Source organism: Halichoeres trimaculatus, unplaced genomic scaffold (genome assembly GCF_033239565.1).
Source record: "Halichoeres trimaculatus isolate MK-OKI-2021-1 unplaced genomic scaffold, fHalTri1.1 fHalTri1_scaffold_1, whole genome shotgun sequence".
NCBI classification, from domain to species: Eukaryota; Metazoa; Chordata; class Actinopteri; order Labriformes; family Labridae; genus Halichoeres; species Halichoeres trimaculatus.
In genome coordinates, this window is record NW_027437179.1 from 34,816,040 (window position 1) to 34,834,298 (window position 18,259).

Sequence of the window (18,259 nt, forward strand, 5' to 3'; positions counted from 1 at the left end):
CCTGCTGTGAGCAGACAGGATCCAGGAGACAGAGATGGAGCATGACTGAAGAAGCTCAGTCCTGGACCCTGTGGAGGTGGAGGCTGGCTGGCTGGAGAATGATGGACAAGCTGTCATCATCTTTTTCTTGTGGACCTTTTTGCACTTTCTATACACTTTCTTACTTTTGTTTTCTTGATTGCTGCTGTGACTTCAATTGCTTTGTACTTGTTACAATCACAATAAAGTTCTATTCTATTCTATTCTATTCTATTCTATTCTATTCTATTCTATTCTATTCTATTCTATTCTATTCTATTCGATAGGAAAACAAATGTTACTGGTGTCCAAAACAATATGAATTATTTCTCTGTTTGGCTGCAGATTTATGTCTATTAGACGGAAAGAAAAAAAGTAACCATAAGATGATAAAAGATACAATTATCACTTGGAGCATCTATTAAGTAAAGACGATGATATTTGGACTTATTAAAAGCGAAAGATCTAAAACCTCAGAAAAAAAAAGTTACAGTCTGTGGATCATGAAGCTATAGCAAAGGCAGTAAATAACAGGTAAATTTGTAGGTTTGATGATGGTGTTGGTTGTAAAAACTGGTGCAGAATCCCTCTTTGTAACAAAGCATTGGAGAAACTATAGGTGGAAAAAAATGCATCAATCTCCAAGTGGCTCAAACATCTTAACAAAGAGGTCTGTGACTGTGGAGTGCCAGTCTGACAATGGCTACTTCTACTTTTAATCCAATCAATTCTGAGACTAGTCTCTGCCTGTTATCCTCCACTTTACTAAAAACAACTCAGGCTAAACTTAATTCAGCCAGGATGTTGATCGCTGACTTCTTACTTATCCAGAGACTTTCTTTTCTTCAACCTGGGTAAAATAAGTGCAACAAACTTTCCTGGTTCATAGATGACTAATACTGTGGCTCCAGTTCCAGGAAGACCAGTGTGAAGACACTATATAATGAGTTTGCAGAATCACAAGCCAAGAGTAACTCACAGGAGCTTTAAGATTTGTTTGAATGCCAACGTCCTTCAACATTTCCCCCCTTCAGCATCACGCTAAAACAAACTTTTTATACAGAAAAAATAAAGCATGTTAACTTATCAAACCAGAGGCCCACTAAGTTTTTTTTTCTCAACAGGCCCTCCTTCAATTGGTTAAAGTACTACTAAACCTCCTGAAAACTGTATCAAATCAACATATTAGCATGTTAGCACATTCTTAACGGTATTTATGCTCACATCTTGTACAATTTATCATCAATTTAGCTTCAATTTAGCAGTTTAATGTCATTAAACTTGTAAACAGGATCAAGTACTGTCAAAATCTTTAATTTGATACACTAGATCTTGTGTGAAAAGCCTCTATCTTTCCTTCTTTGTACAACCATGTCGCCGCTCCTGCTGTATGTGGTCTGTTGCGTGCCATGCTAATTTGCTCCCTTCACTAGTAAAGAAGTGAAACAAACCCTTATAAATCTCCGCACAGCTGACAGAGATTTTGTTACCTGTTTGTCCCTCTGATGCAAAGAGCTGAAGGTTTAAGTTAAGAAGTTAAAGGATCAAAAATGACACAGATAAGATTAGTTTTGCGAGGAGAAACACCCAAGACAACTGAGAATCTAAAAGCAACTGTGACCAATTTTGGCTCTCATGTGGTTGTTTCCCCTCTTAGCAGACTGAAGGCCAGAACAGAGAGAGGAGAGGAGAGGAGGGAGGGGTTAGGAGGGTGGTAGTCACATGGGAAGCAGTCAGGCTCCTGTCACATGCTTTTTGTTTGCAGGCTGAGCTGAGGGAAGGAGGAGTTCTGCTCTCAAGTTTGTGTTAAACCTACTCTTTTCTTTCATGTAGCCCCCTCAACAAGCGCTGGAGCTGACTGAACCAAAGTTTTATCAAATATTATGGAAATTCCTGCCATAAACCTAAAGGTAGGTTTGAGTTTGACTGGTTTTTAAGTTAGCAGTGAGTGTGTGTGGTAGCTGTGGTAAACTATGTGATGAAGCAAACATTGTGGGTCAGTTTTCAGAGGTAGTTCCTCTGTGTTGCAACTACCTGCTTCTGCTTGTGACACAGATATGATCTGGTGAAATGTTGATGCTTCAGATGTTGTTTCCTCCTCAAAAAATATGTTACAGATCATTTAAGATAAAAAAAAAAAATACACAAGTGCGTGTTTATGGACATCAGAATTTCAGTTAGGTAGAAAAGCTCTCATTAAATCCTTAAAACTTGAACATAGTGATGAACCACCGTCACCAGAAGGAAGTGACTTTTATTTAAGGAACACATGTGTGGATGACAGGCCATCTCCTTTAAAAATGGAGAACTGTGAAAATAAAGGAGCCTTTCTGCTTCTTCTTTGATGCTGAATTTGCTCTGGTGCAGGTTGAGTGAATTTTATTCAAAGCTTTGGAAATTTGAATCAAACCTGACTGAAGATTTAAGAAGTGTTAAAGTAGCTTAAGGCAGACCACCTTTGAGGTTCCCCTGAAATAATTTGCTATTGCATGTTTGAAAATTATTTTTTAACAAGTGTCAGAATCTAAGAAATCAAACTAACCTGATGCATGTGAAGCTAACAGATCACATGCTTTACATTTAGCTCTTTCCTTTCTTGCTTTGTACGCTCACATGGTTAGAACTTGGTGCATATTAAGATTAATTAAAATACCAATTGAAGTTGTTTTTTAAATAATCAGTCATCATTACAGGAAGTAGAAAATCAGAAACTATTAAAACCTCTGAGTCGAGGCACTCAGAAGTTCAACAACTTATCAAAGCTCAGTAAAAAAAAGGTGCTGAGGAAAAGATACACCTGCAGAACTTTCGGGCTTAAAATTAATATGGGATTCATAAATTGATTTTACAAAACAACATTGTTGCTAACAAAAGAAAGTCCTGAAACACTGTGTCTTGTTTTTTCTTTTAAAACATTGATTTTCCTCTTTTTTTCAGGCCATAGTTCTGGCACACTGGCTGCTTACGATATGGTGAGTCTTTTTTCCACAAACCTGAGGAATTTCTCTCCTCCTCTGGCACTCACGCATCCCCTCTCAGACACTCACAATCTTGATTCAGGCCTACTCTAAAACCTCTCTTCCCCATACTGAAATGTGACGCCGTCTTGTGTGAATTTCTCCTTGCAGGGGCAGCATGGCATGGCTCCCCTCCTCCTACTCTTGGGGCAACTTCAGCATTTTAGTAATCGGGGTCTGGGCCATCGCACAGAGGGATTCGATAGACGCCGTACTCATGGTGAGTTTTCTTCTTTTAGACTTGGTTCTTTCACGCTGGATGCAAACTTAACATCATGTGACAGGTACAAGAGTCTAACTATAGGCAGAGTAATGCGTAGCCGTGATAACCTATTTGTCTGTGGAATCTGGGACAAACTGAGAGCATCCCTTTGAGAGCGATAGTGTCCCCTTGATTCGGCAAAGAGAGCAGTAACAGTGGCTTTCACAGTGTATTAGCTTTCAGCAGCAGGGGGGCTCACATAGTTTTGGCTTGTCTTACTGCTGATTTCAGATTAGCTGGGTTTGGTTTCAAAGAGACGACTCATTTTAAGCCAAATAGTTAGAAACTCAACTCTAAAACTTTTTACTTGATGTCTACTACAGAGGGGGTGAACTACTTCCCCGAAACAATGTATTCATGACTTACTACTCCTTACACTATCTAAACATGGTTCCCAATTTTGCACATCTGTCCAAATAACTTTTACCTTATAGTGGACTGGAACTATTTCACATCTGACTGTGACGGTTGTGCATGACCAGCAGCTGCTAATCCAGTAATACAGCAATTATGTGAATTAAAGTGACAGGAAATTCATCAAATAGTTTCCCCATGATATTTAGTTATTTGTCAACAAGTTCATTAATTAGTCCAAAAAAAAGTATGTTTAGTGATGCGCCTTTTTTTCTTTTGGAAAGTCAAACCTAAATGCTGTTAGTGATCTGTTCCTACTATAGCGTTTCACAAATTGTATGTACACAGGCTTTTCATGCCTTTAATACGAGGAGAGGACAGATCAGGAAACAGGGTGTAAATGGGGGAAAGAAGCCACTAGCTAGCATTCAAGCATAAACCACCTGCTTTGAGGGCTAACCCCATGGAGCACAACATTAACCGCTAGGCCTTATTTGCACCCCAAGTCTTTCTTGATTGATTTCCCACATGATGCCTTCAATGTAAAGAAAAAATAGCTTCTGTGAGGCAACAATTAGCAGTATCATCATTTTTTTAGCTCACTTCTGGTAGTAACCAAACAGTTATGTAAGCTAGCAGGTATTAGCTAGTTATCCAAGTGAACTATTAACTGAACATTTTATCGTGTAAACTGTTGATTTAGTTGATTCAGCTTACTAAATGTAAGAGTCAAAAACTGTTGGATAGCCGATAGTCATACTTTATGCATCTCTTCTTGTGTCTTGCAGCATTAATCCACTTCACGTTTCTTTAGGTTGAAAACAAAAAAAAACCAACTTTATTTTAAGAAGTGTCACAAAATTATCCAGGAGCTTCAGTATAATCAAAAATTTTATGTATGCTACAAAACACACACACAGTATAAAAACCGTGTGAATCCACTGCTGGCTATTATTAAACTGAACTGCGCAACTGCACACAAGCCACACCCCCATTAGTTCCCTAACAATGCCACGGTAACTCTTGTAAGTCCCAAAATCTGCAGCCAAACACCTTTTCCTTTGACAGAAAAACAACAATTATAAATTTTTGCAGAGCACGATAACAACATATTCATTATTAACCACACTTAAAAAACTAGAACTTGCCTCATACACTAAATATGTTTCATTGTAGCTAGCTAGCTAACACTAATACTAGCTTAATGTTGCTGTTAACTGTCTTATAGAACCTATAAGGTTAAAGTTCTTGATTTATTTTGAACATTACCATGTTGTTTTCAGTTTTGTGTCATTTGAATGTCTATTAATTGAAACTAAAACATTATGGCAAATGTTGATGTTAATTAATGTTATCCACCTTCTAGGAAAAGTCACTGTATTAGCTGGCTAAGTTAGCTAAAATTAGCCTGCTAATGTTAAATAAAGTACCTGGATGCTGATATTAGCTGTCGTGCTAAAGTAACTAACAATTCACTACATATGCTGCCAATATCTAAAAACCAATGTGAGCTAATTGTTTGTCATCTTGCAGGAGCCTGGCTATCTGGCTACAAAATATATTGTTTTCACCTTTAGTACAAGATTTTTTTTTTTAAATGTCTCAGTCCTGACCATAGACTGTATAAAACATGGACGTAGTCTCTCAGACATCATTCTTCAACGGCAATTGTGGCAATATTGTCAGTGGCAAGGGCTTTATGTACACTTATAAGGCGCCTGTCGGTCACATGTCTCTGAGCTGTGACTCTGATTGGGCGAGCTTGCGATCTTAATATCCTCTGAAAGGCCAAATTAGAAAAAATTTCACTGACGTACAGTGTGTGCCAGTTGTAAAATTAGCAACTCAGACAGGAGACGTTTTTGAACCAGGCTGTAAAAAGGTTAATTTCTGCTTTGAAAATGGCTTGGTGTGTCTGTGACTTATGGTACTCCCGTAGCCAGCCTCAAGTTAACAGAGAGCCTGAGAGAAACAGCAGATTTTAGCACTTCCTCATTGTCTCATATTCTTAGACCAGAGGTTGCTGCTTGGTCCCAACCAAAACATTGTCTCTCTTAGTCCCTCATCACTGGTTTGACTGTGAAACTTTTAAGAGCTGTTAGGATCCCTGTACTTTTCACACTCGAAACTAGGATCAAAGTATTCGTACGGTGAATGGTTTCAATGGAAAACAGTAAAAAAAACAGTTTTTTATTTGTAGTTGGGAAACATTTTAATTCGTCGTGCACCGATCGATTGATCTGCCGATTTCCCTAGTTTTGGGGATCAGTGATTGGTTATCAGGGATCGGTGATCGGCCCATCCTTACATCCATCCATCCAAACTGATCTTATATACCTGTGGGTAAGTCTTACAGCCAGCCATTGTTGCTTTTTGCTCTGAGACCTAAAACTCAGGACACTTTATCAGTTGTTTAAGTTAAATTATAAAGATTTTATTGTCTCACAGGTATTGCTCAATAATTTTCAATATAATAAGATTGGAACATTGAAGGTATATGCTGTCAGTTATAAAAAATAAAAATCGGTATCGGCCCAAATCAGTATCTGCAGGTCAAGCTTTTTAAAGATCGTGTGATCGGCCAGCAAATTGTGATCGATGCACACCTAATTTGAATGTAAAGAGAACCAGATGGATGGACAGTATACAGTTACATGAGTTGTTGTTTTTGTTTTTCCGAAAGAAGTCTTCTAAACCTTAATGCTGATTTACTAGTGATACCAAACCCTGCCAAAGTCTCCCAGCTCTGCTACAGGACTCCACGTCACGGAGATCTTATCCCCCTGGAAGTTTTTGGATTAATTAATTCAAGCTCCCAGATTTTCTAAGAAAGGTGTAAAGGTCTTTACACATTTAACAGTAGAAATTAGAGCTGGTTATCTCTACTGTAAACTTTGGAGGTATCATCAAACCAACACTGCTCTGGGTAAAGTTTCAAAACTGTGAAAAGTCCCGTCAGAAGTGATCTGTAATTATTCTTGAGCCAATCACCAAAAGATTTATTTGATTTAACGTGACGTGTGTCTGGCTCAGCATCACAACAGCTACAGCCGACACTGCGGCCTTTGTTGTGGTGTAATTAGCTGGAGGCTGGAGGTGAAAACTGAACTTGTGTTTGTAAAAAGTGTTTAAAAAGGATTACAGAACAGAAAGCTCCCATTCACATGAAGAATATTGTGTTCATAAGAACAAGAAAAACAAGGTGATGCAGTTCTAGTGTCACACTATTTTTGACCCCCCTAAACTTAAACTTATACACATTTGATTTTCCAGACAGTGGTGAAACTTATAAAGATACCTGTCCACTAAATTGGTTGTTAGTTGAGTTTGAGCCGTTTTCTCTCTGACATATGCAAGAACTTCCCAAAGCCAGTTTGTGAAGCTTAATCCAGGCTGCCAAAACAAACTGGTGACAGGTAAGGGTCAGAAAAAAGCACCTGAAGAAGAAAACATCTTGTCCAGACGGATTTTTTTTGACATTTATAGATTCAGTCAGTCACAGCAACTGGGAAGAAACCACAGGTGAACTTTTTACCCTGTGCTCTCAAAAAGCACTGCTGCTCTCACCCACGGTCTCAGGAAGAAGCTCTGTGGCCAAAAACAAGCAAGGGGATGATTGAACCAGCCCGGCGGTCTGTTATTTTGTTTGTTGAGGGCAGCTTCACTGTTTCAAGCATCTGCAACATTTTCTGTTTGTTGACTCATCAAATATTTAACCTACATTACTTTTGTTCTCAGCAAAATATGGATTTGACAGTCCAATGAGTGTTACATCTTATTTTATTCTATGTTGATTTTATATTTCATGTAGACTCTTAGGGACTGCTGTCTCAAAGTGAACGCAGTGGAGATTGCCTAAATGAATAATGTGATGAGAAAATGTATTTCTTGTGCCTCATGGAGTTTCTCATCGTTATTATGAATTATTATCTTGTGATCATCTTGTTTCTTCAGCAGCTATTATGTTTCATAAAATATAACCAAATCACTGTGGTTGGACCTGAAAAAATCCATCATGTTTGCAAAAATTAAATTCTAGTTTTGTTGGTTATTAGTTTAATTTAATACATGATATAAAAGAAGTTTAGGATTGATGATGCCTTTTTACTTGGGTGATTGCTTATCTGTCCCTCTACTGTAATAACATCACTATTTTAAAGCTTTCAGCTCCTTATTATTGATTTTCCTTTATGATCAGTTCTGCTCCACGCTCCTCTATATGCTGCAATAAATCACATTTTATAGCCTTTCTTTTTTGTTGTCCTTATCATTGACACACTAGAGTACGAGTAAGAGAAGGTTTAAGCGGGTTACCTCATCGTATTTACAATCTGAGATAGCAATAGAGCTATATACACAGCTGTAACATCATATTACATTCAGCTGGCTGTGATGTGGTTTAGCATGGTGGTTCCCAAAGTGGGGGTCACAAAGTCCCCTCCAAATTCAAATCAATTAAAACTTGCATATTTCATTAATTGTATAAATACAAGCAAAGCTATTTGATATGACACCATGTCAAAAGAGAATGTGTTCTCAACATTTTCCTGTTGAGGATCCACAGCAAGAAACACAGCATTATGTGAACATAGTCTGATTGTCTACAGATCAGATAGATTAAACCTCTTTTTTTTTTTTTGTCTGTTTCCAGATTGACCTGTTGGTGTATTCCAACAATAAAGGCTTGTCATTCTCTGGCATCTCTATTTTACAAGTAGTGGGCTGAAAAGTTCTGGACTTCTCCTGTGGTCTCCATCAGACCAGAGACTGACAGAGCAGCCATCACATTGAAGTCCTGCTGCTTTACCTTTCCAGTGCCTTTTTCATTAGTTTTTGTGATAGTGTGTGGTCATTTCAGGACTCAGTTTGTTCAGTTTATGTCATTGCTTCCTCACAGTGCAGCCTAAAAGGCTGCTCATAAAAACCACATCCTCAAACTTTATAGGATTTTGTAGTGACATTTTCGGGAAACTGTCACCCTGTTGCTCAAATCCAAAAATTACACATACAAAGAGAGATGGTGACATCTAAGTATGTACACATTCTCCCTCAAAATCAAGTTTCCGTAAGCTTTTGATTGACATCATTCTTCAAATGTAGAATGCTGCTTCAACAACGAGCAGTGGAGCGAGTTTTTAAGACTAACACTTTAAGGTCAAACCAGCTATCTGTGTTTTAAAAGTGAACTTAAAATTTCCATTTTAATTATGGTTTTAAATTCCAAGTGACATAATGGTTGAGTCAATTTTACACAACTTTAAATTCTGGTATTTATCTTTATTAATTCAAATGTTACTGTTTTGATAGATGTTAGAAGATTTCATGCATGAAATTTGTTTTACTTCACTTTTATTTCATTTTGAATTCTTGTGCTATTTACATTTTTATCTCCATTGTTTTATGTGATACTCTCCTTTCTCATTGTAAAGCGCTTTGGGCTCATAGACTGTATAAAACATGGATGTAGCCTCCGCGACGTCACCCGTCAGTTCCTGGCACTTGAAATGAATCCAAACTGCGGGCGGAGCCACATTCAATATGACGCCGGCTGTGAGCTTTATTTCGAACAGCTACAGGGAGCCCGTCAGTCACATGACCTAAGCTGAGTCTCTGATTGGACAATGAAACAATCCTAATAACTTCTAAACTGCAGAGTTAGATAAAAGTTTACCCTATGTAAAGTGTGTGTTGATAGTAAAATCAGTGTTTGAAACCTAAGCCATTTTTTTGAATCAGGCTGTAAATATGTTTTTAATGCTGTAAAAGTCTGTTTTTGTGGCTGGATGTGTATGTGACTTCCCGTCTTTCTGCATTTAGCACTTCTGCCTAGGCTTCATTTTTACGAACCAGATGTTGCCCCTTGTTTGGGCTGCATATTTTAGTGTTTGAAAGGTGCTTCATTAGGATCAGCATTACACAGATTTTCGTTACCCTGACCTTTTAAAACACAAAACACCTGAAGTATAAAGTTCTCTTTTACAAAAAGTTAACTAAACAGTCATTTCAGCCACCTTGTCATCTAAATCATCTTCTCCTGTCGTTCCTTCCTGTAGTTCCTGATGGGCATGCTCCTGACGATACTGACCGACATCATCCATTTCAGCGTCTATTACCCAACCAATGACCTTTCACTCGACCGGGGGAACAACGTCTTCCGCTTCAGCGCTGGCATGGCCATCCTCAGCCTGCTGATCAAACCGGTGTCCTGCTTTTTCGTCTACCAGATGTACCGGGAGCGTGGAGGGGATTACAACGTGAACTTTGGTAAGTGCTGCAGGATGACACAAGCACAGAAACATGAGGAGCTCTGTGGATTATTATTCCAAAACCAGTGAGAAATTCTCTTTAATCTGAAGTCTTCTTCTGCCTACAAATACATGACCCCCTCCCCCCCAAGTGTGACCAAAGCTGGATTCACAGTGTGTTGTATGTGTCCAGCCGTGCTTTGAGCTCCTCCTTGTGTTGTTTAATGCAGTTTGTTAGAAGCGTCCTGCCAAGTGCAGCTCAAACTGTGGAGCCTCAGCGCTCAGACACAGGCACCATGGTTCCTCAGTCAACCTAATAAGTCAGTCACAAGATGTTTCGAATGCAGCAGAATATCTGAGCCACAGTTCAGCTTGGACCGGATATTATTTCTCCACAAGTTGTTTTTAAAATTTGGGTGCAGTAGACTTCCTTTGACCATGAAATGACACCGTGCAGGTTGGGCCAGGTAAAACAGCAACAGGATCGACAGATTTAGTGATTTGACATTATTGGCTGTTGATATAGCTCTCTCCTTATGTGGGCAAACAAATGATAAGCACTACTCTTCCATGGAGTGGTCAGGGGAATACTCAAGATGTGATGAAAGTATGTGCAGCCATTGATTTTTGGTCTTTTGAGAGCTTTTCCATCTGAGAGCTTGCTGAGCTGTGACGTCTGCTGGACTCTTGAAGATGTGATTCATCTCTGTTTGCTACATTCTCTGTGGATGAAATAAAAACAGTCGTATTTATCGTTACATTTTTAAGGAGGTTGACAGAAGAAGAATGATTTCCTGAAGGGATAGCAAACTTATTGTCTTCCTTTTTAACAACAAATAAAGATAAAGCAGGAATTTGTTGAAATCTCATTTATTATTAACTGTAAGATATCCAGATAGAAATGTTATATATGACACTGCATGCTGGGAAAAGTATTAAAAATTCTTCTGCATCGTCGCCTCACCTCCAGGTTTGTCTGTTTGGAGGATAATTGAATATTGATGAATCTTCTCCCTCCATGGCTTTACTTAAACGCCACACACACACAGCAGGTTCAGCCATTACACTGTGATTGGCTGCAGAGTGACTGATGAACGTAGCTTTAGACAATGTGTGTTTTTAATTACCGTCTGATTGCATTGCTGGCATTAAAAAGGTCTCCCGCTGTGAGAAGCACTCTGGGTAACCAGACAATCAGGTGCACAGAAGTAAATTGTTGATTCAGGAGCTCAGGTATCCCTGGGTTTTGTTGGTTTACCATGGTACCTCACTCAGGATGTTTGTGATGGGATTTATAAAACACATGATAGGAGCAGGAGTAGACTGATCAGTTTATACAGTTACCGGACAGTTTGAAAGAGTGGTTATGCAAATTAAGATCAAAACAAGGTGAGCAGATCCCCCTGACCTGAAGCAGAGGATTTAAGTTTCTTAGTAGAGACTGGTAACCTAAAGTTTCCCTCGCCTGCTGCATTGTCAGAAGGATTGCTGGGAAGGACGCAGAATGAAACTATGTAGTTAAGCCTGCCAAATTAGCATTCTAACAGAAGCTTAGAATAGAATAGAATAGAATAGAATAGAATAGAATAGAATAGAATAGAATATATTTCATTTTACCTATAGGGGAAATTCAGGGGCCACAGCAGCAATCAAGAAAACAGAAGTAAGAAAGGTCCATGGGAAAATAGATGATGACAGCTTGTCCATCATTCTCCAGTCAGCCAGCCTCCACCACCACAGGGTCCAGGACTGAGCTTCTTCAGCAGTCTGTTCAGTCTCTGTCTCCTATATCTTGTCTGCTCACAGCAGGTGAAGCTCTTCCAATGAGGCGTTGGTGTCTGGTGTTGGCTTTGTTTGCCATTTCTGTGAATAGCATACTGCTACTCTACCTTCTGGTATTCCCTCTGTTGCTGGGTTAGCTCGGCTAGCTTATCTATTTTATTGGAGATAGATCTTACATTCCCACTAACGATGGATGGAAGGACAGGTGGATGTGGTCACTTCTTAGCTCTCACTTCAGTACCAGCACTACGTCCTCACCTCCTCCTCCTCACCTTGTGGGGAAACATCAGGCCTTGCACCAGTTAGCATTGACATGCTACAGGCTGCTAACAGCTGATCTCAAAACAATACAGCCATAGTTACATGTAGGATCCCCAGACAAACACAGGAGCAAAACTAGTAAATATATCACTGAAGACAAAACCAGTTTGCCATGACCAACAAATGAGCCATACAAAGTAATGACCCACTCCAAATGCAAAGATGATGAAAAAGGGATGAAAAAAATGACAAGAAACAGACAAAAAGAGCTGCCGCAACAGGCAGCCACTTGGGCGGTGCGTAGTACACTGTTAACCAATATGATGCTAACAGCAGCTAACAGTTTTACTTTACCTTATGGGCCTGTAGGCACATCCATTCATTAAACAAAAGGAACGATTAGTCATAACTTAACGTAATGGAACATCCCATTTGTTTGTAGTATTAGCTGCAAACACAACCGTCAAAAACTAGCAGATGAACTAACTGCACCCTGAAAGTGAGGCAGGTCAAAACGTCATGTCCTGGGAACTTTCTGGAAAATCCTGATGAAACACATCCCAATTACACATGCAAACTCTGCATAAATGGCAATAACAGTGAAAAAAGCTGTGTTGCTTCACATTACATAAGCCAAAAAGTCACTTAAGTTGTTGTTTGATGTTCTTCACTGTCCAGACTGTGATGAGACCGCGCTTCTTGTACATGTGCTTTATATCTAATTTCTATTGGAGTACTGTGACCGCAGACTTGAGTATGGCACAGTACGGATGGCCAGTGTGATCCCCCCCTAAATATATCCCTTCTCTTTGTTGTATATGACAGCCTAACAGGTGGTAGTCCTGCTGTTGCCACCTGTGATGGTGAGGTTTACCACCATTAAGTCTTATGCTCTGTTGAGGTGTTAACCTGCCACATAATGTATAAGATACTGACTGAAAAAGCTTGGTTAGATAATGAGACAAAGAGCTAATTAATTCATCTCACCCCTGCTATTCATGATTCACTATTTAGCCATGTGCGCACACGTCATCATGCCATTGTTAGGTCAGTATAGCTTGGTTGTGAGCTAATCTAGCCTGCAGGAAGCTAGCGTAGCTTATGTTTGAGGAATGGAGGTATTGAGTTGATGTGACTTTTGTTGTCAGGTGTTGCTTTTGTTTTTGAGCTGTTATCACCTGTGTTATTTATTTTGACCAATCAGAATCTAGTATTTAATACAGCTGGGTCGAAATTTAAATGTGTTGGTTTCACTTTAGAACATGACGTCCATCTATATTTTGAATGTCATTAGTCTTTGCTGCCAAGGGATAGTGACAAACTAACAGTCACCTGAATGTGAAGACCGCTGAACATCATTTCACCAACATTCAAGCTGGTATCATCAGTAAATGTATGTTTCTTGTGAGTTAAACTCTTACTTTTCTGTACTCGACTTTCGTGTTATCATTTTAAATTCCAAGCCCTCACCTCTGTCACATTGTTCCTTTAATTTCCTCTCCTGTTGTCTTGTGTCGTCGTTTTTTTCCTGTTATGATTTGACCATTTGTCTTGTGTCTTTCCTTCTCCTCCCCTCTGCTCTCTCCTCCACTGCTGACCTTTGACCTCTCAGACTTTGAGACCTCTGTGGACAGCCGGTGCACTACGGACAGTGCTGACAGTGCTTTTATTGGCCGGCGCTATTGATTCCTGCTTCCCTCCTTTCACCATTTTTCTCCTCCATCCATCCTCTTCCATCCTCTCCCACGCAGAAAGTACGGTTACAAATCCAGCTGTTGGACGGTTTCTCCACCATTTCTTTCCTGAATGTTTCCCAAGTGGTTGATTTTCTCTTTTTTAATTATTTATCTTTTCATCCCCATCTCCATCAGCCCTCCTCCTTCCTGTCTGATTGTGTTTGTCAGATCTGTACTGTTGTGTTCATTGTTTTTAATGTGTTTGTATGTCCCTCCAAGTTCGCCTCTGTATGTATTATTTATATTTCATCGTCTCTCCAGACGCCTCATTTGTGTTTGTGTATTCTGCATATATTTAAAGCAGAGCTGCATGATGCTGCACATTTTTAAATCAGCCTAATTGCAGTCTACATAATGTTGACGATGAATGTGACCTGTTTGAAATGCACACTTATTTAAGTTTGCTGAGCATCATGATGCTACTTTTTTAGAGTTATGATTGTGTCACTGTGCTTTAAAATAAAAAAGTACTTAACCTCACAGGTGTTTCGTTATCATGATCATAAATCTTTGGGAATAATCATCATTTCATGCATGTTTGATGCAGAAAAAGTTTCTGAGCCGTGCAGAGGAAGGAGTGTGAGGCCCATTCAAATAAAAAAATGAGGATTTTAGAATTCTGGCCAAGTTTAATGTCCTTTAAAACTTTTCAGATGAATTACATCAGTAAATAGTCGCCATGGAATTCATTATCAAGCATATTAAAGTTGGCACAGTGCAGAAAAAAGCTCCAAATAAACCCAGATTAGAGAGTTTCTGCTCACATGAGAAGATTTTTCAGATCAGATTAGAGACGATGGTTTGTTCCCATGGCCAAGTTTTTATCCACTTTGCAACAAATGAAACGGATGAAATCAGAAGAATTTTTCCTAAACATGAGAAGTTTTACTTCATATAACTTGGTATTTTCCCAGTGTCAGAGGCAATCACAAAGCATTTTGAAATTTGATTGATTTCTTGATGAATGTGTTTCTATGGAACAGGTTACAGTTATAATGCCCTTTTGTACGGTGGCCCTAAGAGCTTACAGCGCTGAAATTTAAGAAATACATGCATAAAGACAAAACACTAGCTAAATTGAGAAAACATCTTCATCAACTGGACAACAAGTGCGCAGCATTTAGAAAACACATTGCAAATACATTGCAACACAACGGAAGTGTTTCCAGAGGACATTTACAAGTGATGCACATGTGAAGACACGCTTGTTATTGACGCAAATTTTCAGTCACAGTGTAGGGTAATTTTTTAATCATGCAATCACAATGTTAAATCAATCAAAAAACACTTACTTTTATCTAATTTTCCAACACAATTAATGGGAAGAAAACCATAATAGAGCTGTCTAGACATGTGCATCATTAAGTGTCCTCTGGAGACACTTCTGTTGTGTTGCAGTGTATGTTGTGAGCTCTCAGGGCCACCATACTTTTGTCTTGGTGTGAGTAAAACTTTTAGGGGTTTGAACTGTTGGTTTTGACAACTTGGAGGTGCTTTTGAAAACTAGAGATGAGTTTTTAATACTTTATGACAGCCCTTCAACTAAACAGGGACTCAATTAGGAAAATAATCATGAGCTGCATCGCTGGTGTGCTCCAGTGTTTGTTAGTACATGAATATTCAGTCTAGTCATTCAGATGAGGGCAGAGGTTTAAAGTGATACTCCGGGATGGAACAAGTTGGGTCCTATCACAAGGTTTAAGGCAGAAATTACCCCTACAGCAGTGATTTTGTGCAGCAGAAGCCCAGGGCGCTCGCACCAAACATCCCCTCCCTGCTCCTCTGCCGGCAAAAACACAAAGAAACGGACTCCAACCGAAAAAATCGGATATCGGTCTGCATTCACACTTTATTTAGAGAATTTTCAGTGCGTTACTTTCACACAAAAACACTGCTAAATAAGGCTCTAGTTCTCATTGTGTCGTAAAACGGCGCTACCTCCGCTGCAGAGCCACAGCTGGCTATGAGGTGCTCGCCGCTTAGTGTATAAGTCCGCTATTTATTCTCTAAATAAAACGTGAATGCAGACCAATATCCGATTTTTTCGGTGGGAGTCCGTTTATTTGTGTTTTTGGTCAAGTAATTGGCCCCGTCTGAGTGCAGAGGAAACTGGCAGACGAGCAGGGAGGGGGTGTTTGGTGCGAGCGCTCTGGGCTTCTGCTGCTCAAAAACACTGCTGTAGGGGTAATTTCTGCCCTAAACCTTGTGATAGGACCCAACTTGTTCTATCTCGGAGTATCACTTTAAGTCTAGGCGTTAAATCTGCATGGCTTTGTTGGCAATCTGTGCAAAAACAAAATAAAGATGGTCAATGTCCAACTGTATCATTTTTTGGCCAACTGATGCAGATAATAAGTGAGTAAGTTTGCTGAGGTTGATCTAGAGCAGTGGTCCCCAACCTTTTTTGCGTCATGGAATGGAATGTCAGACAATATTTTCACAGACCAGCTATTCTTCTGTCTCCTCACTAGCTGCCTAAAGAAACTTTCCAAATGTGTTTGTTTTTTGTCTATTTTGCTAGCTTGGGGGTTTGGCGTCAAGAATGAGTCATAGACGGGTATGACAGAGAGATTCTAGTCATTTTTCAAAATAAAATATCATTCAGAGTCAGATAATAAAACAAACTGAAATAATTTAAGTCAAGTATTTTATTTATTTTTATGTGCAGCCCAGTACGAATTGACCCATGGACTGGTACAGGTCCACGGCCCGGGGTTGGGGACCACTGATCTAGAGCTGTCATTTCTAATACTGTCAATGAAATATGTTTCCCTTAACCAGCAACGTGTTTTTCATCCATTTTTAACTTATTCATGAACTAATGAAATACATTAGGCTTTGCTATTGATTCAGAACATAATGAATATTTATACCATGATCAATAACACATTTTATGTACCATTAAATTACAAATTAATATTAAAACACTAAAGAATTGGTATTGATGTGTCATTTTTTAATTATTAACTTTAATATCATATTTAAAATGCACAAATCAAGGCTGTAGTGCCAGGCCACATTTTTGATTTGAAGCATTTTTGTTGGTGTTACATTCCTCTCAGACTTTTGCATAAGCTGATTTAGCGGCTTGTTTCAGCCCGCTGGCACTTGTTGCCACAGAAGCTGCTCTGATTTTTAATCTCTCCAGCACTTTTTGAAATTTTAAAATTTGCATTATTACTTAATGTGCAGTTCTGCTGAAATCCCTGAGCGATTGCAGCACTTTTTGCCTCTGTTAGCCACCAAAGAACAAAATAAGTTGTTGAGGAATAACTTCCCTCTTGTGTTCACAGCTTTATTATGCATATTGTTTTTATTCCTGATGAGTCGCAGGAGCAGTTGTGATTAATTATACATGTGCACGGTAGGGGTTTCATGTGTTGAAGACTCTTTGGGCTTCTCTCTGCAGGCTTCCCCTCAGTTACACGAAACAGAGAAGCCTACCAGTCCATCGATCAACAGGAGGAGTCTTCAGGCCAAGCGAATCCCTTCAACCAGCAGCAGGACGGCAAATCAGGAGCCCGCTCGTACTGAGAGGAGCAGGAGGGAAACGACGCAGCGCTTCCTCTGACTTTTCATGCAGCAGTGCAGCTCTGAGGGGCAGTTTTTCACAATCAGTTCCACATGAGTACTGCTGTTTGGCACAGTGCTGAGAATGTGTGTGTGATTGTGAATAAGGAGCTCTTTTTGAACTTTAAAAACTGCAGTGTACATAAACCAATTAGGTTTTCTCTTTCCCAAAGCTGGGAACACTTTTTGAAGAGCTGTTACAGAACTGCTGAATAAGAACAGAGGAAGCACTGCTGTGCTCTCCCATGCTGTGTTACGGCTGTGTCCACCTACTACTCCAGTAAAGAGTGATGAATGTGTTCAGGGGTTTACTTCATCCCCGAGTGAGGCAGTTTAACAATGTGGCACTTAAATACATTAAAGGGATAGTTCAGATTTTTTGGTGGGGCTGCAGGGAGTTCATTTTTGCAGAATACTAGAAACTTTAATAAGCTCTGCACCCAGAATTTTCCAAAGTAGCTTATGCATATCTCTCATGCAAATAATGCTTTAAGAAATGCTTTAAAAATACTTAAAGTTGGTTACACTGGTGTAGATTAAGATGACAAAACAGTATAAAAAGTTCATCTCATTCGCCACATTGTTGTTGTTGATGTGATAGTGCGAAGTAGCTCATACAACTACACTTCAAAATGTCTGAACTATCCCTTTAAAGGAGTCCAGTTTGTTTCTCTTTAACCTGTAAAGTATTACCCTCTCCTCGTGTGCAGACTGTTGTTGTGTTTTTGCTGCAGTGCTTAAATTTGTTGCATATTTTCTAACAAAAGAGGACTGAATTCATAAATAGTGATGAAAAATGTTCCTTAGAAGTTACCCTTTGCTTTTGTACTTTTTAAACTAACAAGCTAAAAAAAAAAATCCTTGAAAACAGATTTGCCAACCTGCAGCTAAAAGCACATTTTTGTCATGACTGAGCTGTCGTCACGGTACTGGTACTGCTGTATGTTTGTTTATGCACATATAAAAAGTAATATTATGTCTGAAAAAATATAAAAATGTTCAAAAATGAAAAGA

The 18,259-nt window shown here is 39.2% G+C and overlaps 1 protein-coding gene across 1 annotated transcript; it reads left to right on the forward strand.

The window, feature by feature from the left end:
• Positions 1-1,763: 1,763 nt before the first annotated feature.
• Positions 1,764-18,259, forward strand: agtrap (angiotensin II receptor-associated protein). The gene is made up of 5 exons (XM_074673241.1): positions 1,764-1,928; positions 2,956-2,990; positions 3,147-3,255; positions 9,705-9,915; positions 17,085-18,259. Exons 1-5 carry the CDS (start codon positions 1,902-1,904, stop codon positions 17,207-17,209), a joined length of 507 nt encoding a protein of 168 aa, XP_074529342.1. The 5' UTR covers positions 1,764-1,901; the 3' UTR covers positions 17,210-18,259.

Coding starts and splice junctions, on each gene's coding strand:
- agtrap (XM_074673241.1), top strand. CDS start 1,902: ATGGAAATTCCTGCCATAAACCTAAAG. Junction 1,929..2,955: donor TTCCTGCCATAAACCTAAAG/GTAGGTTTGAGT, acceptor TCTTTTTTTCAG/GCCATAGTTCTGGCACACTG. Junction 2,991..3,146: donor CACTGGCTGCTTACGATATG/GTGAGTCTTTTT, acceptor TTCTCCTTGCAG/GGGCAGCATGGCATGGCTCC.